Source organism: Patagioenas fasciata, chromosome 11 (assembly GCF_037038585.1).
Source record: "Patagioenas fasciata isolate bPatFas1 chromosome 11, bPatFas1.hap1, whole genome shotgun sequence".
Classification (NCBI taxonomy): domain Eukaryota; kingdom Metazoa; phylum Chordata; class Aves; order Columbiformes; family Columbidae; genus Patagioenas; species Patagioenas fasciata.
In genome coordinates, this window is record NC_092530.1 from 17382066 (window position 1) to 17404341 (window position 22276).

At 39.0% G+C, this 22276-nt stretch overlaps 2 protein-coding genes across 6 annotated transcripts in view; both read left to right on the plus strand.

Moving 5' to 3' along the window:
* The window catches only part of MTM1 (myotubularin 1), a 40517-nt gene extending 21136 nt beyond the window's left edge, over positions 1–19381 (plus strand). For 2 of the 3 annotated variants that reach the window (XM_065846435.2, XM_065846437.2), the window contains 9 exons: positions 2612–2695; positions 3933–4082; positions 5843–6031; positions 10090–10275; positions 11296–11502; positions 12258–12350; positions 13167–13280; positions 13635–13811; positions 16204–19381. In XM_065846435.2, coding sequence (XP_065702507.1) covers positions 2612–2695; positions 3933–4082; positions 5843–6031; positions 10090–10275; positions 11296–11502; positions 12258–12350; positions 13167–13280; positions 13635–13811; positions 16204–16371 — 1368 coding nt within the window. In that variant the 3' untranslated portion in view covers positions 16372–19381. The remainder of the gene's footprint in view (positions 1–2611; positions 2696–3932; positions 4083–5842; positions 6032–10089; positions 10276–11295; positions 11503–12257; positions 12351–13166; positions 13281–13634; positions 13812–16203) is intronic. The other variant, XM_065846436.2, reaches the window with a different exon arrangement.
* A 177-nt stretch (positions 19382–19558) lies between these two features.
* The window catches only part of MTMR1 (myotubularin related protein 1), a 37427-nt gene continuing 34709 nt past the window's right edge, over positions 19559–22276 (plus strand). For all 3 annotated transcript variants that reach the window (XM_065846327.2, XM_065846326.2, XM_065846328.2), the window contains exon 1: positions 19559–19805. In XM_065846327.2, the coding sequence (XP_065702399.1) occupies positions 19678–19805 (128 nt within the window). In that variant the 5' untranslated portion in view covers positions 19559–19677. The remainder of the gene's footprint in view (positions 19806–22276) is intronic.

Genomic DNA, 22276 nt, shown 5'->3' on the forward strand with positions numbered 1-22276 from the left:
TCTCCTCTGTCTTGCAGAACTACATTGTTTTGTGAGCAACCAGTGTATCACCTTTTTGTGAGCAAAATGGTAATGATAAATTGAATGTTGAAGGCAAGCACTTAATCTGTAGGAGGACTGAAAAAGAGACTCTATGTGTTGAAATTGTCGGTTAGCACCTGCAAGGAAGTAAACAGAATTAAGCTGGGTTATTTAGGATGAAAGTGGAAATATGTGGGTCCTTAGAGCAGATGTGAAACTTGCCTAAGTTATAACAAACCCTTCTGGGGTCTACGTACATATTTATTGCATTGATTTGTTGACTATAATAGGGTTTGTTAATTAGGAGCATCAGAACAATCCAAGTTCCAGTTTGACAAAAAATGTTATTCAATAGAAATTACTTCACATTGCTCATTATCACATCTTATTTCTAATAAACAAAAGTAATGTACAAATGTGTGCTAAATATGGCTTGTACTGACACAAGCAAGAAAATACAATTGTATCCAAACATATCTCTTATGTTTGCTTAGGTATGTGATTCTTAGTATTAATATGATTCTAAATGGGAGTTGCTTGTTACACTGAAGTTAAACTGTAATTTAAAATTAAATAGAGCTGTATGAAATGAGCTTAAATGGATGCAGAGTGTTTTAAATGCACATTCTCCTACTCTGACTCTTCTGCTGTGTTATGCTGGAAATTGTGGGGGGATACAAATTCTACTTTCATCTGATGAGCTGTTTAAGTGGAGGTGAATGTACAAAAATCTTAAAGTGAGAAATTACTTTAAACTGTATATTGTTGAATGGAACTGTGCTACAGTTGTCAGAGTGGAAAAGGAAGCATTTTTACTCTTTGAAACTGCTGTATATATTGCTTTGTATATTTTGTTGTGAGAGATGGGCATAAAGTAGGGTGGGGGTGTTGCTGTATTTCAGACTCTAGCACTTAACCTGGGCTAAAGTTCAGGCCACCTTCACAAAATAGTTCAAGACTTGGTCTTTCTGGTCTCAAGTGAAAGACCTTTGGGGGTGATGGGGAGGGGGATTCAGATCTTTAATCTCTTTTGTACAATAAGCAAGACTTTCAGTGGTAACCAGATTAGCTGCACAGTCTGTACACAATGTCCTCATATAAGTGTGTGTATATAAACTTTTGTTATAATTTACTCAACTTCGCAGAAGAAAAATAGTTTTTAGGACTTGCTCTAAAACACTGATTTAATTTTAAATTTCAGTTTCTAAATTAGTGGGATAAAGTATCTTGTGAAAGCAGTAACGTCCTTTTAAAATATTTGTTGATTTGAAATACGTGAGGAAAAAACTCCTCCTTTTGGAGGGATTCAGTTTTGTGTTTTGATTGTAGATGTTTACTGTTTAAACCATTGTAACATTAGACTGAACAGAATTGTCTTGATCGGTTCGGATCTGCCCTCCTAAGATGTCGAGCAGCCTGCACATCACCTCACCTCTGTACACGTAACCACGGCACCTTAGAACCACGTCTATTTTTTTTCTTGCTTCTGAGGTTTTCTGCATTTCTGGTTCATTCAGGTCTACACCTGTGCAAATGATGTAGATTTGGGATGTTCAGTTTAGCATTCAAGTTCTTCTTTGAATAGCTGTGAGACTTTCAACTTTGTTACAAATGAGCGATGATGGGCTCTGGAATGCTTTCTGCTCTGGCTGCTGCTGCTGCTCAGCTCACTTGGGACAACACATTCTCTTGCCTTTTTTTTTTTTTAAACAATTTAGTTTCATGCTCTAGTTGGCATCTGAAGAATTTGTAAGCCACCAAAATAAATTTTCTCAATGAAGGAGATAGTTAAAATAAACTTTACTTTTACTTTCATCCTAAACTGTAAAAACAGACCAAGAAAAAAAGGGTTCAGTTAGGTAACACAGCCCTCTTGGAGTTGGTTGAAAAGAGAAGGAAAAACAAGCTAAAAGGTACGAAGAAGTTGTCAGGATCCTGGGTGAGGATGTTGTATAAATGAGTCTTGAGAGTGAGCAACAAAGCAAGAGAAAAGTAGATAGTGTAACTGACTAGCAACATTTTGTTTCATTTTCAGTGGCAACTTTTAAATTTTGATGGAGTTTTACAGTAAACTGGGTTTCTGTTAGTAAGGATCAACTGGGGAGGGCTTGCAGAAAGAAGGCTGCTTCCTAATGGCAATTAATAGTAATTGAAGTCTTTCTACATTTTCAATTTTTAGCGTGTAACATTTTATGTAGTAATCACCTATGAAAGACATTTTGGTAAGAAGACAGTAGTTTATTTGGTGAGGATGTGAAATATGGGCAATAATACTGATATAAACTATTTTAAAACATTTCAACCTCCTGACAGTTTAAAAAAAGTTTAAGCTTTGTAATTTTTATTATTTTGACACTTTTTAAACTATTTTCACATTTTCATTATTTCATTAGCAGATCTATATTGTTTGATACTTCTTGCTATTTGCTTTGCAGTCTTGTAAATATGAAATTTAAATGGAAAGAATGGGCTGGCATGGAAAAGTCAGTCCGATTTTGTGGTGGGAATTAGAGTGTAACTGATGATGAGCCCTCATACTTACCGCTTTCAGTCAGAGTTCAGTATAATAAGCTGCTTTTACATCCTACAGCTTTTTTTTGCGTTTGCAAATGAAGAAAAGTTTTCTGAAAATGGATGGATGGTGTACAACCCCATGTCGGAATACAGGAGACAAGTGAGTTATTGAAGCTGCAGTTGCCTGGTGCTTTCGTATCTGACAGCTTACATGGAAGAATTATTGTTTGTGCATTTCTGTTACCAGCTCTTTTGTGGAGGGAGCTGAGAATGGGAGAAGGTGCAAACAGAACTTGGAAAAAAAGTAGAGAAATAAAACACTGGAATCTTAGAAAAAAAAAAAAGGAGTGTCACAGGAAGGTAGCCTTTGCTCTTTGAAGGAAGTTATTGATACCTCTCACAATGTGCCACTCAAGTGAGGAAGGGGTGGGGACAACGTGCCAAATATGTAACTACAGCACCCTAAATATAGATTTGATTTAGTCTACTTTTTCCTGAAGTGAAGGGAAAAACAAAACAAAACATTCTAGAAACAATGTTGCTTCATAGAAGATACTTATATGTCTGTCAATATTCTGCCTTGGTCTTAGGTGATTTTGGAAAAATGTCAATGAAAGAGGATGTTATATTTAATTTTAAAATGTGTTTTAGACGATTTTTTTTTACTTTAAATATGACTTTTAAAAAAAAGAAAGGCAAACAATAGGGACTTCCTTGGATTTTTTTTTTCCTCTCTTTAGTTTTTTGGTTAAAGGTTTAGAGGCCTAAGACCCAAAAAAGGTGAAATAGAAACACCTACACAAACGTCGCTGTGCATGTGCAGAGGGCTTATCAGTCTTTCTGAATTTCCTGCTGCTATTTATGAAATGCCTTACTAAGCAGACTACAACTAAAAGTTGTTGTTTCTCAATAAGAAAGCTGCTTTGAATCTTATTTTTAACCTGAAGGTAGTACTGGCTACAGAGAAGAAAGGTTGGAATGAGCTTCCCCTCTCACCCCCCATCTTCTCAGCACGATAGTCTCTTTTCAGCAGGCAAAATGGAAAGGCAGAGCTTTGAGGGAGGAGAGAAGGCAATTTTCTTTCCTCAATCCCACAGTTAAAGCAATACATATACTACTTTCAATCATTCCTTTGAAACTCATTGTAAAAATAGAATTGTGTATGTAAGAATATATGAGACAGCTATGCACTTGTTTGAGGCTGTGAATCCATCAGCAACGAGCTGTGTTCTATGGCCTTGTAATCTTTTTTTTCTTCTATTGTTTTGAAACAGTACTGTAGTTAGATTAAATTGGTAGGTTGTTGCCACCATGTGGCCGTAATATAATGTAAAATTCAATAGCAGAATTATTTGTACAGCTGAAAATAGATTGAAAAACTTTGTGTTACGTTTTAGGGACTGCCTAATGAACGGTGGCGAGTAACCTTTATTAATGAACATTATGGACTGTGTGACACATATCCATCGCTCTTAGTAGTACCATATAATGCAACAGATGATGATCTCAAGAAAGTTGCTGCCTTTAGGTCCCGAAATAGAATCCCGGTGAGTATTATGTGATGAAAGTTACCATATTGTGTAGCTAGTTTTAAGTATGCATACAAACAACTTTTTGCTGAACACAGAGGCTGCTTTTTCTGGAAATGGTTACAGCAAGACAGATTTGATTGGCTGGGGGCTATTGCTGCTTGGAACCAGTGTCTTGGCCAAGCCACGTTTCCGTTTTCCCCCCACAATCATCACCCGTTCCAACTTTGTTGGTTTTAACTTGACTTTTCTGGTAACAACTGCCAGCATTGCAGATTCCCTTTTCTTAACGAAGAATGAGCCTTAGCCTACCATCTGTACTAGTGTGTTGACTATTGTTGGATGTACGCAAAAAGCGATCGCAAATGTTATCCTCCTGTATGCAAACTGCATGGCATTTAAGCATAGTTCCAATGGTCCTTTTTAGTACTTTCATTTGGGCTGAAGAATTTAAGATAAATCGCTTTGACTTTTGGGGTATATTTCTGTAACTAAAATTCTTTGAGGTAAGAGAATTTTTATGTATCAGCTCTTTACAGCACTATAGAAAATATTAATTTATATCACAATACAATCTGTTTTAACTAATATTTCAATTTGGAAAACTTGGAAGATGTGCTAGATTCTCAGCCAGTATCAGAAAGCTGCCTTGAATCTCAGTTAATTTCAAACAGATGTGAAATCAATATGATAAATATTTATTAGATAAAGTATTTACTGACAGGCTAGGCCTATAATTATTGATGTAGTCTATATATGCACATGTATATGTATAATATATAATGTGTATGATATATATGTTAAATATATAGTGTGCATATAATTCTTATAACCCCGCAGTTTTTTCTCTGTCATATCAAAATTCATGACAGCGCTTTTGTATGCCTGCGCAGTCATTTCCTTGTTAATAGTAATTTTGTTCTTGTCAGGAAACAACTAATCATACTTACCCCCACACACACTGTCAGGTCTTGTTTCTATATACACAACTAAGGGTTGTGTTTCAGGAGTGAATACTTCCTGAGGATTATTTTTTTAAACTCCGATGTTGTTTTGCTCTGTAGCTCATAACTTTCAGACTGGGTGAGAATACTGTTTCGTAATATTCTTCAATGATGAAGGTGGAGTTTTTGCCTGCTTCTCGGGATACTTATCTTTAATCTCTTGCACTGCACTCTGTTCCCTGGGCAGCTCTGTATCTCTTGTTTGTGACAAGTCCCCTCTGGCTCGGAAGAGGAACAAAGGCAGCGTGCACTCTGCTCCAGTGCCGCCTCTTTGTAAAGAGGGCTGAGGAACAAAATGTACTTTAAAGAGAATGGGAAGCATTCAGGGTACTGCAGAACGGTGCAATTTCCCTTCCTTATCCGAAAAAAGGAAAAAGTTGTTCTTGTAGAATTGGAGCATCTTAATCACTGTTTCTACAATGAATTCATTCTTCTGAATTGTTTCTTAGTTTCAACTTGAATTGCAATGTTTGTGTCCAGTTTGCTTTTCAGAATTATTTGTGCAACCTAAGACTTGTAGGAAGATACTAAAATATATTGTATTATATAGGTAAGTATAATTTCAGTAAGAGTTAAATATGTAAGAGAATGAACTCTTTTTAAATATTATTACTACTAAATTTTATGAGACTAAAGTGGAAGCAGTTGAGATGTCTGGGAATTTTATTTTGAAGAAATAAAATTAAAAGTGTTGATTTTCATACGATCTACTTTAAAGAACTTTAAAATTTTTAATAATGTGTTTCTTCTGATATGTTTTTGACATGTGACTAGGTTCTGTCATGGATTCATCCAGAGACTCAAGCTGTTATTATGCGCTGCAGTCAACCCCTCGTTGGAATGAGTGGCAAGCGGAATAAAGATGATGAAAGATATCTTGATATCATCAGGGAGGCTAATGGGCAAATCTCAAAACTGACCATCTATGATGCTAGGCCCAGTGTCAATGCAGTTGCAAACAAGGTAAACAGATGCTTAATAATCTTATTTATGAAGGGGGAAGGGGAGGAGACTTAGTTTGAATTTTTCTCTGAGCAGGTTTTTGAGAACAGCAGTAATATCAATGTAGATAAATTTACATAAACAAATACTGAGTCTTAAGGCCATGAAGGCACTTGAGTGCCTAAAGTAGGTCATAAGCAGGGTTTCAGGACCATATGTGAATTTCCAGACACGTTCTACCCTGTCTGTTATCAGTGAAGCACAGAACTTAGAGTGGGACTGAAATCAGATATGACTACACTCTCCACTGGGAGGTAGATGTGGGTTGAGCTGTGGAACACGCCTTCTGTTGGAATGATGTGCCGCTTCTGTGCAAGCTACAGCTCTGCTTTGTATCCTCTGGAAAAATTCTGTCCTGGAAAGGCTGTGTGCATAAAGCCAAGCCCATTGATCAGCATCCTTTGGTTCTTCCTAACTAACCATTATGTGAACCACTTCAGACCTATCCAGGCATCCAGCAAATAAAGAGAAAATGACAACAGAGTGCAACCCCCCAAATTAACTTATTAGAGCAGTATGGGTATGATCTTGGATACCTAGATATCTGTTCTTCCCTAGGTGCCTGTAGGTGGTAAGTGCAGTAACTGAGGTAACGTTTCCATCTGACAAACTGACCATTTCTTTGCTAATCTGCAATTAAAGCTGAAATGGGATCAGATCATAGAACAGCCCAGGTTGGAAGGGATCTCAAAAGATCATCTGGTCCAACCTTCCAAGAAGAAAAGGTGTCCCTGTACCTTGATTTCCCCTCTGCCACCCCCTCAACTCTGGTGGCAATCAGGTTTTTCAGGTGTCCACATTTGTATGAAAAGCCTGGTTAAGCAGAAGCAGCGAAGGACACAAGTTTAATGCATTCTTCAAAGTAGTATGTACCAAGCTGAGTCCCTCAGTGTCTGGGATAGTCCCTTGGCCTCTGAACTTAAAGCGCAGATGAAGTGAAGTGGGTGCTCTTCAGTACTTACATTCCCAGCAAAGAGCATGATACAGGAGCTCAAGAGCGTTTGAGATCTTAATGAAACGATGAGTGTGCTTATCTGCCAGAGGAGGAATTCTAGCTTCTGAATAGTGTTTTGGCGCGAAAATGAACACTAATTTACTGGAATGAGTCCTCTTCGATGTTTGTGCTGAAAGGAATACAAAATGATAAAACTTGTTTGTCTCTACGAGGTTTATGTGTAACAACTGTTAAGTTGTTTCAGAGTTTGAGAGGGACAATAATGTTAGTGTTTTGCTCTGTGCAATTTAAATGCACACATCTGTACCTTTAAAACCTTCTTCTTTCTAATAGAGAGTATTTATTAAGCAAGAAATGAGGCTTTTTAAAAAATTTTGTATAGCACACATTCTTTCAGAGACTGAAAGGGCTATTTGGCTAAGTTTTAATCTGATGGTTTGTATTTTGAGAGTGTGTCTCAATTGCTTGCATTTTATTCTATAAATTGCGTTATCTTTTGAACACTGAATTTTTACAGGTGAACAGAACATGTAATCTTTCTGTTTGCTTTGTGGAAGGAATGTCAATTCATACATTAACTTAAATTTTTCCCCAGTTTTTGGACGAACTCAGTCCTTTAGCCCATTTGTTTCAAAGATGTATTATGGCCAAACTTTATACACACATAATTCTTACTGAAGTATGAAGCACAGTTTTCAGCTTTTTAAAATGGTTGAGAGAGGTTCTCCTCCCCCTCTACTCTGCCCTGGTGAGACCACATCCGGAATAGTGTCCGGTTCTGGGCCCCTCAGTTCCAGAAGGACAGGGAACTGCTGGAGAGGGTCCAGCACAGAGCAGTGAAGATGATGGAGTGGAGCATCTCCCGTATGAGGAAAGGCTGAGGGAGCTGGAGCTCTTTAACTTGGAGGAGACTGAGGGGTGACCTCATTAATGTTTATAAATATGTAAAGGGCAAGTGTCACAAGGATGGAGCCAGGCTCTTCTCAGTGACAACCAGTTAGAAGACAAGGGGCAGTTGGTACAAGCTGGAACACAAGAGGTTCCACTTAAATGTGAGAAAAAACTTATTCCCAGTGAGGGTGACAGAACACTGGAACAGCCTGCTTAGGGGGATTGTGGAGTCTCCTTCCTGTGTAACCTCATCTGGGTGTTCCTGCTCCAGCAGGGGGATTGGACTGGATGGTCTTTTGAGGTCCCTTCCAATCCCTAACATCCTGTGATTCTGTGATTTCACACATGTTTTAATTAACACCTGCTGTGTCTGAATATGAAATACTCAATCATAGCAGCAAAAGCAGTAGGGCGCATTTCTGGGTCTGAGGAACAGTGACGTACAGAGTACAGGCCAGTGTTGATCAGCAGTGAAAAAAACTTTCTTGAACAACTGAAGATTAGTATAAGCAAAATCTCGGGCTACACTATTTGTGCATTCCTGTGTTCTTTGTGCGTAGGTCAAGACCACATAGTCAGTAGGAGTTGCAGCAGCCTGATGCTAAAATTACAATCATTCCTCACCAAGACTTCGTAACACTCAAAGGAAAGAAAAAAATGCAGTTGTTATTTCTTTCAGTTTCAGAGCCTGGCAGCTCTGAGAATACCCTCACATCCGAAGAAGACGACAGAGCATAGAATAGGGAAGCTGTGCTACTGTACAGACATGTAGGTGGTACCAGTGGGGAAAGGCTGTCCTGTACTTCAGGTTGGAGTCTGAAATGTAGGTGGTGGCTGTAAGGGCCTATAGAGGCATCCCTTCCAACTTGGGACATTCTATGATTTATTTATCGCAATTCATGGCATGGCATGTTTTTGCTGTCTGCAGGAAATGCCGTGATTTTGCAGCTGTCTTTGGGAAACCTCATCAGTGGTACTGTGTCCTAAAATAAGTGTGGTTTTTCTGCTTCCTTTTGTGACCAGGCACATCCTCTGCTGTGGTGGAGATTAAATGTTTTGAGAGAGCAGCAGTAGCATAGACTTTCTACTTATGTGCCTCTTTAATTTCTTAGTGATCTAAATACGTTTAGCCTTCAGCAACTAGTTTACTACTTAGAGACAGAATCTAAGATCCTTGAACTTAGTTCTTAAATGAAACATAGCTAGTTCTTAATCGTACTCTTATATTTAATTTTACTTGGCCAAACATTTTATAGTTTTTATCTACTTCAATAGTAGTTCAATTTTAGTAGTAAAAAACCAGGCAATTTAAACACAGGCAATTTTTTTTTTTTTGGTAGCCAGTTTACACTGATAAACCTGAGATTTGCTCTCTTTGGAATCAGTGGTATAAAGAAACAGGCAAATCCTTTTGACTGAATTTCTTTCTAATCAGTACCGAAATGATGAGTTGACCAGTTTTATTCCCTGGAAGCGGTGATCTAATATGTTATGAGTAATTATTCTTATGTATGATGTACTTTACATTTGAATTTATCCTTACTAATTTGTCTGGGAAGTAAGTTGATTTCTTTTGTATTCAAAATCATGAGTTTGTTGCATTCTTGGTGGGAAAAATGAACATAAATGGAGTAAAAAATATTGACATTGTAATGTCGGTTGGTCAAGGAAAAGCTGTTTCACCATGAATCTCAAAAGTAATGAGGAAAGTACAGACGTCTTTTTCGTCTCAAAGCAGTCTGAGTCCTGACTGACGTGCTGCTGTCCCTTACCTGGCTAGTTCAATCCTATTTGAAGGTCTCCAGGCCCAACAGTACAAACAACCTTTCAGTGTTCATCTAAAATGAGTAATTTTCCCTTTTAGGGTTGCTCCCTTGGAGGTTTGAAAGGAACTAGGCTAGCTGGAGCAACTTGAATGTCTTTCTGGCCATGAGCTACATGCTTAACACACTTTGTCCTTCTGGACAAAGGAAAGCCCCCGAGTATTCCCCTCCAGCATTTGCCCCTCCAAAGCCTGTATCTGAGACTGATGTTTGAAACAAGCATCTGAAATTATGCATTGCCCATCTACAAAATAGAGTATAAATGACATTCAGTCCCTTCTTGCTCTGCTGAAAAGATACTGCAACAATGTGTATGTGACTAAAGTTAATTTTAGATCTCTTGTCTGTAGGCAACAGGGGGAGGATATGAAAGTGAAGATGCGTATCCCAATGCAGAACTTTTCTTCTTGGATATTCATAATATTCATGTCATGCGGGAATCTTTGAAGAAGTTGAAGGACATAGTTTATCCTAATGTGGAAGAATCACACTGGTTGTCAAGTCTGGAATCAACCCATTGGTTAGAACATATAAAGGTAACCTTTTGCTCTTTGAAAACAACGTATGTCCAAATCTGTTGTATCAGACTTGCTTTCTTTGCTGAACTTTGAGATAGTCCTGATAGGGAACACACGGAACTGCTTGGACTACAAAACCACCATCACAGAGTGTTTGTTTTCTGCCAGCTAGACTTAGAGTCTGTTATGAGATACCATTATTAAGCAACAGTAGGTGAAATTCAGCATTTATTGTCTGCATAGAGTCAAATGTCAGTCTTTAATAGAGGAATGTATTGTTAGTCTGATTTTCTTTACATGTGTGAGAACAGATTTATTTTGGTTCCTAGCAATACAGAACTACAGATAACTGTCCTTGTGAAGGACTGGTAATAACTTGTCAGTATGTATGTGACTGGTTTGTGAATGATGGTTTTGTAAATAAATCTTGTAAACTTATTTGTAAATTTTGTAATTTTCATCTTGCACCACAAATAAAACGTATAAAATAGAAATTCACTAGTTTTCTTACTAGTTGACCTTTGAACGTTTTGCCTCAAGTACAGCTGTGCAAAAGTATTTAGAGTATTATATAATGAGATCCTGCTTAATAAATTTTCATTTGAAGTTAATATTTGCAAAATAAGCATATTAGAACGGTACAAGTTCCTTTTTTTCAACAACTGAGATCTTTCAGCAGTTTAGTTCAAAGAAAGGAGCCAAATGAAATACAGAATTTTTAGAGGGTAAATCCTCTCTTTCTTTAAAAAAGAAGCTTACATTCTTCGATTTATCCAGGTTACTGTTCTCTACCCCATTTTTTAAGAATTTGTTGTGAGATGAATTAGATCTTACTAAGGGATTAGGGAACCAATCTGTTTCTCTATTTTTATACAAGAAAACAGAAAATTCTATTCCAATTAACTACACGGTGCTCTTCAGGTCTTTTAATGGAAACAGTATCAATTCAGATACTGTGTAGATACAAGGAAGTCAATTTCTTTTTGTTAGAACGGTAAGACTAATCTTCTGTGTTTGGTGTCTGTTCCTCTTTGCTAGCTTGTCTTGACAGGAGCTATTCAGGTGGCAGACAAGGTGTCGTCAGGAAGGAGCTCGGTGGTGGTTCACTGCAGCGATGGCTGGGACCGCACGGCGCAGCTGACGTCGCTGGCCATGCTGATGCTCGACAGCTACTACAGAACTGTTGAAGGCTTTGAAGTTCTGGTGCAAAAAGAGTGGATAAGCTTTGGCCACAAATTTGCATCGGTAAGAATTAGAAGATAATCACAAGGACCGTGCAAGCTTAACATTCTAAAAAGCTTCCACGGTTTGAGGATTATTTTGAAATTCTGATTTTTAAACATTTCCAGGTAAATCTGAGTAGAGCTTTTGTTTTCAGACCTGTTTGGTCAATATGTGTTGTGTTGTTCTTTCTCTGAGAACTCATTTTGTCCTTTACACCCTTTTAAAAACACATAGTTACTAGGGTTACTGTTGTTATTGAACAAAGAAAGTGAGAAGGCAGAAAAATCATGTCCTCCCAAACTTTTCAGAAGATCAAATAAGACTGGGACATGAGACGACTCCTCCAATCTCTCTTTGGACTATTTTGAATGTCATGAGAGACAGATGAGTGAGTCCAGCCAGTGTCTTTTAAGTGGCTTCCCACATGTTCTAAACTTGTCATGACATCTCTCGAGAGGCTCTCACTGGTACTGCTGACTCTAGTTCTGTTCAGTTGTCTTTTGGGTACTTAGAAGATTAGATAGAAATTGTCTATCACAAGTCCTTAATATACTGCTGTGTATAATGCAAAGTCAAGGGTGTTTGTGTTAGGAAAGTTCTCAGAGTCTTGGTGGAACATCTCTTAAATTTGACAGCTAATCACTAATTTTTAAATCATAAGGACAGGTTGCTCTATTACAGAAGCATTAGTATTCTAGTGCAAAATAAGAAACAACATCTATTGGCCATAAAAGAGACAGTTTTGGTTAACAGGAGGCTGTATTGCTTCATTTCAGAGAATAGGCCACGGTGATAAAAATCATGCTGATGCAGACAGATCGCCCATCTTTCTCCAGTTTATTGACTGTGTGTGGCAGATGTCTAAACAGGTATGATATATCATTCTTTTGAAGCTAATGTTGTAAAGTGATTCTGAATTAAAAAAACTAGATTTAAAAAAGAAAAAGTATTTGAAGAGGTCAGCTTCCACTTCTGCTCTGACACTGTTTTTATTTAAACCATACCATCTATCTGCCCTGTTTCTGAAAGTGCTGCACAAGCTGGAGTTATGTTGTTCAGTGTGATGTTGGCTGAGCGTGCAGGGCAGGTGTGTCTCAGGTATGAGCTTCTCAGAAGCAGAGTGAGATAGGTGACCCAGCAGAATGTATTTGCACAATTGCATCCATCTTAACAGGGTCGTTTCACCATTTCTGTGAAGCTGTCCCTTGATTTTTGTCAAAGCCTGAAAAAAAGGAAGCTTGGGAACTGTTGAGTGCTGTGATTCAAATGCTGTATTTTCAATAAGTATGAAACTAAGCAGCAAACTTAGTCTGTTTAGGGCCAAGGATTAAGGGCTAAACCCTTATTTTTCTGTGTGGTGCTGCACTATAAAAAGTACACAATGGATACTTAATTCTGTCTTGCTAGCAAAAATGTAACTGTAACCATTCTGTATCTTATTCTTCTTTTTATAAACTAAAGGCAGTTAGGACAGTTTGAGAAGAGTTCAGTGACTAGTTTGAGGAAGCTGAGCACCTCATCATCTGAATACTTACTCTGCTGTAAAGTATATGAAAGTATTAGCTTAAAAATAATCGTAGGTGTACTCAGGCTTCTAAATGCTGCCTTTAGACTCTTAACCAGGGCATGTTCATCCCTCCCTGCTTTTATGATGTAAAGAACAAATTTGTCTTTTCTGTTGTTAGTTTCCTACGGCCTTTGAATTCAATGAGCAGTTCTTGATTACAATCCTGGATCACTTGTACAGCTGCCGGTTTGGTACATTCTTGTACAACAGTGAGTTTCTTAGAGAAAAAGAGGTTAGTCAAATCACTGGTGGGTTGATTGTATTGCTGTCTTGACTATAGATGATTACAGAAAGTTTTGGTTGTATTGTATTTATTTATATTTCTTGTATGACAGTGGTTTTGAACTGGCTTTGTTCTCATTATAAAATAGTTGTATCGTAAATTCCTTGGGTTTTGTAGCTTAAAGACTATGCAGTCATTAAAATACTTGTCAAGCACTGGTTTTAGAATATTTCTAATGCAGTAACTTATTATACTTCCAAGAAAACCAGAAGTATATTAATAGTAGAATCCAACCTTAGCTTCTCTGATGGATTTCCTAATTTTGTGCAAATATTTACTGTTCTTATTTCAATTTCATTTTAGAAAGTGACTGAGAAAACATTGTCTTTGTGGTCTTTGATAAACAGTGAAAAATCTAAATACACCAATCCTTTTTATACTAAAGAGCTAAATCGAGCGCTCTATCCAGTAGCCAGCATGCGCCATTTAGAGCTCTGGGTCAATTACTACATCAGGTGGAACCCAAGAATTCGGCAACAAGTAAGTGAATTCTCTATACTGTACAAAATGCTTTTAGACTTCAGAAATAGGATTTTGTGTCATAACTGACTTGTAGAATAGTATCTGTAATCTGTTCAGGTTTTTAATATATTTGTAAAGATGGAGAAAAAAGGTAAAAAGGAAAATTTTGGTTTCTTTTTTTTTTTTCCCTATTCTTTTTTTTTTTTTTCTCAGCTCTTCTCAGCACTCTGAACTTATTTCCCTGCTTAGCATCAAGTCATCCTCAAGCTCTTGCTAGCCTCTCTTCCTGGATACCGGATGGGGGAAGCATTTTTAAGGGGCTTTGATGCTACTAAGGGGTGCATGACAATGCTTAGAAATAGGGCTTAGTGATCCCTGAAGAGTTAAGACATTAGCATCACAAACACCCTTAGTTGCATTTGCTCAGTCTTTCTCCTTTTTCTTAGAGGGTGTATTAAGTCTTTTACAAATTAAAACGACCTATTTGGTCTTTTCTCTTTCAAAACTGCTATCTGTATTGATGGTTTATGGTAAGAATTTTTTTAATGTAACTTTGATGACCCAACGTTGTTTACACTGTATGACCATTAGATGAAAGGTGTGATTGAAAAGTATACATGTGGATGAGATTGAAAATCCAGAAAAGCTTTCATCAAATTACACATAGTTTAGTTCTGTGCTTTTAATGTTTAATATATGGAACCTCAGTGCTTGTTACAATCTTGCTAGAAATCTCAGCGATGTGGCATGTAAAGATAGTGTGCAGAGACTTATTTGTCCTTCTTACCAAGCTGTGGAGTTTTGAACAGGGAAAGGCAGAGGTGCAATTTCTTTGACAGAAGCAGTTTTCACAATCCAGCCCCTGGAATGAATCGGGCATTTTCAAGCAATGCGCTTCCTTTCCCACAGCTGTGCTCCTGTATTATTTACAATACCAGAGAGGCTGAAACCAGACAGTTTGCTATATTTTCTTACAAGTTTGTTGCCAGTTTTTACTTGAAGTTCTAGTTTTAGAGTTTTTGTTGCATCCTGTGAAAGATGAGGGCATTTTGCAAAAGGTGAATCCGAAGATTTCTTTTAGAAAGGATTACAGGGCATGCAAATTAGCTGTAAATGTACTTAAAATGCGCTTTGCCGTTATTCAGGAAAGGCTTTTGGCAGGAGTTTATTATTAGAAATGCAAACCAATGTGATAATCTTCTATGCTGCTGCTACTGGTCCCTCATTTTCACCATTTTTCCATTAAAAAAAAAAAGCAACTTTTTTTACTACACATGAAATTAAGCTTCATCTTGACTTTAGCAGCTGAATAGTGGACATATGTATGGCCCGAACCAGTTTTTTGGTGACCTTTCTGAGTGCCATTACTCAGAAGCATGTTCCACATCAGACTTCAGTCTAGTGAAAAGTCTGGCCTGTCACTTGCAACATCATTAACCCTACACCTCTAATCATCGTAGTAACTACACTCAGTCATTGATCAAACTTCCACAGCTGCTTCAACATTCATCACTATCCTCATCTGGGGTGTGTAGTGGGTGGTGCACATAAGAGTGCTGGTTCAGCTGGTTTTAAACGCCTCACCAGTTCATATTTGTTCCTGAAACTGTACTAGTAGCTTTTAATTACAGGCAGTTAACTGTGAAGCAGCAGCAGCAACTTTTTGACAAGTAAACACAGCTGAAGGGAACTTTAGATTCTGTATCTGCCTTGGATACTTGTAATACTCCTTTTCTATTTGTTTTATTACTCTGTCTGAAAAAGGAAGCTAAGCTTAAAATGGAAACAATTAAGATGCTCTTTCTGTGAAAAGCTAGGGCAATTGATTTGAAATGCATTCAAGTTTACTTACAGAATTCGCTAATAACATTTTGCATTTATTTCACTTGTTTATTTACACAGAATTACAAATTTACTATTAAAAACTGAAGTAAATATAATCACTAAGGGAAGTTATTTAATCTGAAGGCATGTATTTCATCTTAATCTGAATGGTGTGGCTAGAATAGTCAGTCTGGCTATACACTGTTTTTAGGGAAGATGAGACATCTGACCTCTGAAGTCTGTCCGAAGCTTTTATCTTATTGATTTATTATAAGATTTTAAAGTATTCACACCTATATTCCACACAATATTAGACAATAAGAAAATAAAATCCATATGCTTCAGGGAGTGCTGGCTGATTTTATTGAGATAGGAGGAACTGTTTTGTATAAAGATTTTCCTTGGATGAGAAAAAGTGGAGGGCAGAAGGCTCTTGCATTATGGAAGTAAATATTTCTGTGTAGCTACAACTTGTTACGTATGTTGGAAACTACAAATACTGAGTAATGCCAGGAAAACACAAATATAGCAGCCTGTGTAAAGTAGTTGGACTGAAGTGATAAGACTAATATAGATCTCTTTCTAGCAGCCAAATCCAGTGGAGCAGCGTTACATGGAGCTCCTTGCACTACGTGATGATTACATGAGGAGACTTGAAGAGCTGCAGATCACAAATAATTCTAAGATATCAAATTCATCAACCTCATCAGCATCTCCCTCACAAATGATGTCCCACGTACAAACACATTTTTGAAGAAAATGTTGGCTTCATTCTATGCTGTGACAGCAAGCGGTGCTTAACATAGATCTATAGTATAGAGACAAATATTTTAATGCCTTACATTAGACTGTCCTAACACAAATTATTTTAGGTTTTCTTCATCTGAGGAGGACTTCAAAAGAAACAAAACCAACTCTTCAATTACGTGCCTTTCGGAACCTGTGGACTGGGAACATTATTAATCAACTTCTAGTTATGGAGGGCTCTAAGAGGTATTTTGGAAAGTGTGGTACAATTGAAATTAAATCAATTTATTGTTTTCATAGGAATGCTTTAATTTATTACATTCTAGGACATGTTCCTGTAAGCAAATTTGTGCTCAGTCTTACATGTCTTGAATAAACACATGAATGGCAACAGGAATATTCACGTTCTGTAAAATTAGGTATGTGTATATTCCTGCTAGGAATATATTTATGGAGTTCATGAGATAAAAATAAATTCTATTGTAAGATTTCAGAGAGAAGTGTTGAAATTTTCTGGTTACATGAGAATTACGGATTTTACTTTTTTGAAATACAAATATGGAAGGGATTTCATAAATATGTTTCTAATTAAAAAATTCAAATTGCTCAGTAGGTATCAAAATAAAAGATTTTTTTTTGTAAATCGATTTTTTTTAAACAAGTAAGAATTGTACTGGATTCTGAGAAGTCCTGTTTTGACTAACTGTCTAGCACTAAAGTATATTACAAATTATCACTGTTGGCAGTATTGGTTCTTTGGATTAATACAGAATAAAATGGTTCTAAACAAGATTTATATAATTAAAAACAAACTCACAGAGACATTGCTTAAATATCCAGCAATAGCCATAGTATTAAAGCTTGTGTTTGTCTTCTAAAAGTTAATGTGCCTATTTAAAGGAGCTTTTATACCAAAGTAGGCAAAAATTTTCAGTTACGAATACTGTTGAAAACTTGTACATTTATAGCTTACTGTTTAATTTAACTTTTGTTCAACAAATTTATTGTAAGTATTTAAGGGACTTCAGTATACAAGATTTGCATATAGTGTGTGCACTTGGAGTAAACCTCACAATGAATTCTAGTTTCAAGCCTTCATTTCAGAGGCTTCTTGTAAACCTTCAATTTGTTCCTTTCAGGTGTTTTTTAAATAGCTGCAAGCACTTCTTAGGACAACACAAAACTTGCTACTTGATATTTAATTACAATTTTGCATTTTCTCAGAAGTTCAATGATATTCGGGCAATCCAGGAGATACTGCAATTCAGATCTGTAGAGGGCTGTAATATTATTTTAAGTGAGATGTTTTCATGCTTGAGGCTTCTGTCATTGTAAATTATTGTACATGTGATGAGTTTTGAGCTGCAAGATATAATAGGATTATATATAAATTAAGTTTTGTGTACGTATATATAATATAGTTTATTAGAAATTCCACAAGTTTATAAAGTGTAAATATTTTGCATATGAAAACTAAAGCTATAGTTCCATAAAGTCAAATTTTAGAGGACATCTGAATATTTTGAGAACAGTATTTTTTTGAAGGAATAAAAGTGTACCACCTCTTGTTTTAATTCAGTATATACACTGAATTGCACTATTTTTTTCCAGGGAAGCTCAGAGCCTACGGTATATATGTTCTAAATACATATGATTTTTATTACTTATTTTTGTCCTCTAGATTTCATTTCCACGTCAATGTTGTTCAGTGTATGTTTCCAAAATAACAACATTGTCCCAAAATATTGACTTGCTAAGGTAAATAAGATGCATTACATCAGATAAATGAAGAAGGATACTTGATTCTCATGGTATACTTTATGTTTTGACAGCTATGCACACTCTGGTTCATTTGCCTTCTACTTATTTGTCGTTTATAAAAAAAGCTATTTTTATTAGAGTATTTAAAGTTTCTGTATTTGAGTTGAACATGTTGGTGACATCTCTGAGCAGTGTAGAGAAGTTCAGAAATTGTAATAGTTTTTACTGTGTAAACACTACATGATAACCTGTTGCATTTGAGAAAGTGTAATAGAGTGAGAAGGACCTTTTTGCACTTCATTACATATATAATACCATTCTTTGTATTACTGGTTCAGTCGGATTTCAGTCTTTGAAGCTCTCTAACATAGCTCTGTGTGGGCTTGGATTTTTTTTCAAGTTAACAGATTAGATACTTGTTTTAATTCTATTTTTACATGACAATATTAGGCAAACGTAGAGCTGTTCTTAATCCAGTGATTTCTGGAAAATACTACTTTAAAATTGTTGTGCGGGTAAGCATACAAACTGATCAATGTTAACAAAACGTTTCTCCTTTCGCCTTCACTGTGTTGATGCCTCTTGTGCTCTGGGCAGGTGCAGCAGCTGCCCTGGTCACCCTGGTGTGTGACCTCTTGTACCTGTCATGGCCAAGAACCAGCCTGGGGAAGCTTTTGAGGTGGTGAAGGGGAGAGTCCCAGGTGCCGAGTGCCTTTTTCAGGAGCGGTGGAACAGTAGGGCTGGGATCTGAACACCAACAGCGCTAAGCGCCCTATATCCCATACAAAATATCCATAATTTCCACTATTTTAGTTTTTTTCCTTTCTGTATTCTTACTTTTACGGACCCCGGAAGATAACCTGGTTCTTGTGCTGGGCTTCAATTACTTATTTAGAAAGTTTATTTGTTGAATGCCTTCTTTATTTGCTTATGCCTTATCCGCCCCAGCATCACTGTTATGGGTATACTTTAGAGATGATGTGTGTTCTACCTCCTTTTGATGTGTCCTTAAACTCTGCCTTGAGTTCAGTTTTTCTGTCTCGCAGTGAGCATTCAGTGTCATGCTTGAGAGAGTGGGTTTTTGTAACTGACCAGCGCTCTCGGGTTATCACAGCTTCGGCCCCGCTCTTTAGGTAACGCAGAGTGGAGCGGGGCGTTATTTGCCAAGCGACTTCGGGGTGGGGGAGGGAGAGCTTAACATCCGTCTGCCGTGTATTTATGTGAAGGGGGAAAATAATAAAGATGTCAGTTTTAAACTCTTTGCCTCTGACAGCCGTTTCCGCGGCCGGTCGCTCTCTCCCAGCCGCGGGGCTGGCCCGGGCCGGGGGTGCGGGGGTGTCTGAGGCCCCGCGGCCGCTGTCCCCTCGGCGCGGGGCGGTGGCGGCCGGGCCTTCCCCCGCCGCGCGGGGCCGCTGCCCGCCCTCCCGGCGGCGCGGAGGCCTGTGGGTAAGCCCCGCCGCCAGGTGACAGCTCTCGGCCGTTGCCGGGGCCCGGGCCCGGCCGGGGAGACGCCGCGGAGGGGCGGGAGTCCGCCATCCCGGCGGCCGGAAACATGGAGCGGGCGGCGGCGGCCGGGCCGGCGGTGGAGGGCGGCGGCGTGGGCCGGCGAGCCGTGCGGGCGGGGGGCGCCGCGGCGGCGGGGGCAGGGTCGCGGCAGGCCAGCACCGAGACGCTGGACAGGTGAGCGGAGCCCGCGGCGGGAGATGGGGCCGCGCTTCCCGCGCTTGGGGCGGGCGCCGCGGCCTGCGCTGCCCGCGGGGCCGGGAGGCGGTGGCGGGCGAGCCGCGGAGCGCGGAACCCGGCCTGGGGCGGCCTCCCCGCCCGGTGCCCCGAAACCGGCTGGGGAACGGAAGCGGTGCGGCCGGCGGGAGGCGCGGAGCCCGGCCAGCCCCGGGGACTGCGAGCCGGGCTCTGCTTTTGTGTCACCGCGGAGATTGTCCCCGGCCGGGGAACTGCCCGTTGTCAAAGTTTCCTGCCCGCGGTTGTGTGTTTATCGTCATTCGCGTCACCCTCTGTGCGCAGGCTGAGGCTGCCGGCAGGATTTTGGCCGGGTTTTTCTTTGGCGGGGGGGGGGGGCACAGTGCATAGTTTCTGATCTTTGCAAACTCCGCTGAGGCCGTTACCAGATTTTAAATCTTTATTCCCTATTTATTTTTTTCGTGCGAGTGTGTTTCATCCGCAGAGGTGTCACAGTCCCCAAGCAGCGCGGTGTCCCCCCGGTGTCAGTTGGTCTCCAGGTGTGTGCGGTGCCTTCATGTCTGGTGGCAGGTGCTGGGCTGGCTGCAGGTTAGCGGGCGTCACCGGGGCCAGGTGTCACCACACCGAGTTCAGCAGGTGCTGGCAGAGCGATTCCTTCCTTTACAAGTTTCCAGCTGCAGGCAGCCTGCAGGGTTGATTTTGAAAAACCTTAAACAAGGAATAGGAACTAACTTAAATCCCACCCAAATGAAAACAAACAAACAAAACCCCAACACCTTAAAAAAGACTTTTTAAAGATTGGTGCCAGGTTCCCGTCCCCTTGTTCTCTTTTCTGTTAGGAGAAACGCAGAGTTTTGCATCGTTCTAGCGCAGGTGGAAATCAAATATCCTCCTTCTGTCACCGAAACTTACATCTTAGTGCACTTTCTTATCTTAGTTTTCATCTCTCTTCACCTGGTCTTGTTCTACTCTGGAAAACTTATAATGTCTGTTTGTCAGTTATAATGTCTGTTGTACCAGGCTACGCTAATGTGCCTGGCCTCAGATGAGACTGAATGAAAAGGCGCGTACTGGGATGTGTCCCACTTGGCTGGCGGTGATAAGTCGTGTCGGTATGGTCAGCGTCCTGTGGTGCCATCCTGAGACACTGCCTGCAGGAGGTGGACCTGCTTCCACATGCATTTTCCTGCTGCTCTTAACTTTGTTGATGTGATTCCTGGTGAAGATAAACCATAGAAAAATAAATCATTTTCTTAATTAACAAGTAAATGCTTATTCTGAGGAAAACAGAAAAAAAAAAAAGAAAAAAAGATCAAAAAAAGAACAAAAAACCAAAAACATAGGCAAAGGCTAAAGGGATGCACTAGAAATTAAGAGATGTGAGAGAAGGAGAAATATACGAGATCAGAAGGGCATTATTGTGGGGTTTAGCTCTTGCACTCCTTTGCACAACTTAAGTGACAAGTTTGAGTGAATCTGGACTCGAGGTCTGCACTAACCTGAGGATTATCTTCGTTGTTTAAGCAGAAATATAACAGATGTGCATTAGTTGCAAAACAACATTTTGCGATGTAGTGCTGTGTAGAATTTTGAAGGTGGGGAGGAAGCTACTAAAATTTATTGGAGAAGTTCTGAAAGAGCTTTCATTTCAGGTATGAAGTTGTTGCATGCAGCTTCACCTTGTATCTACTTATCCTAGCAGTCTTAATGTAAGAAAAGACCTCTAGTTAAGTAGCAATTGGTCACCTAATGCCATTGTCCCACCCTCTTAATGTCCGGGTGTGGTGCACTGGTTGGTACAGGGTACGCGTATGCAGTTAGCCACTTCAGTGTCACGGAATACACACAGAATCTAAAGCTAGTTTATGAATGACTACTAAAAAATGAATTAATATTTTCTTTCTGTGTTTGGCTTCTGAATAAGCATTAAATCTGTAGAACAGCCCAACTAAACTGTTTGAAGAACTGACATTTATCTAAGGAATCAACTGAGGTGCCCAGGGAACGGTTCCCTCTGGCATTCCCTGTTTTTCTTCAGATACTGGTGTGTTTTGAGGCAGACCCAGTGCACCTCAAAGCCGGTCATTGCTTCTCACTCCCAACACCGTGTTATTTGTGAGCAGCACTAGTTCAGGTGAAAATGCTACATCTGGGATTTAGTGCGATTCTGCTGTTCAGATGCTTGTTTTTTAGGGTTCCTATGAACACCTTACCCTGCAGAATTCCTAACTGTGGTGTGGGAAGGACCATCTTGAAGATTACTCAGAGATTATTTTACGAATAAGAAAAAAAAAATCAGCTAAGTAGAAGTTACCATTTAGAAAACATGTACTTTCTATGTTTAATATCAATATAAAATACAATACTAGTGGAGTTTAAATTTTAAATACTAGCATAGAGTAATTCAGTTTTGAGGATTTACTGAATAATCAGGAAATAATAATAAGGAGAGT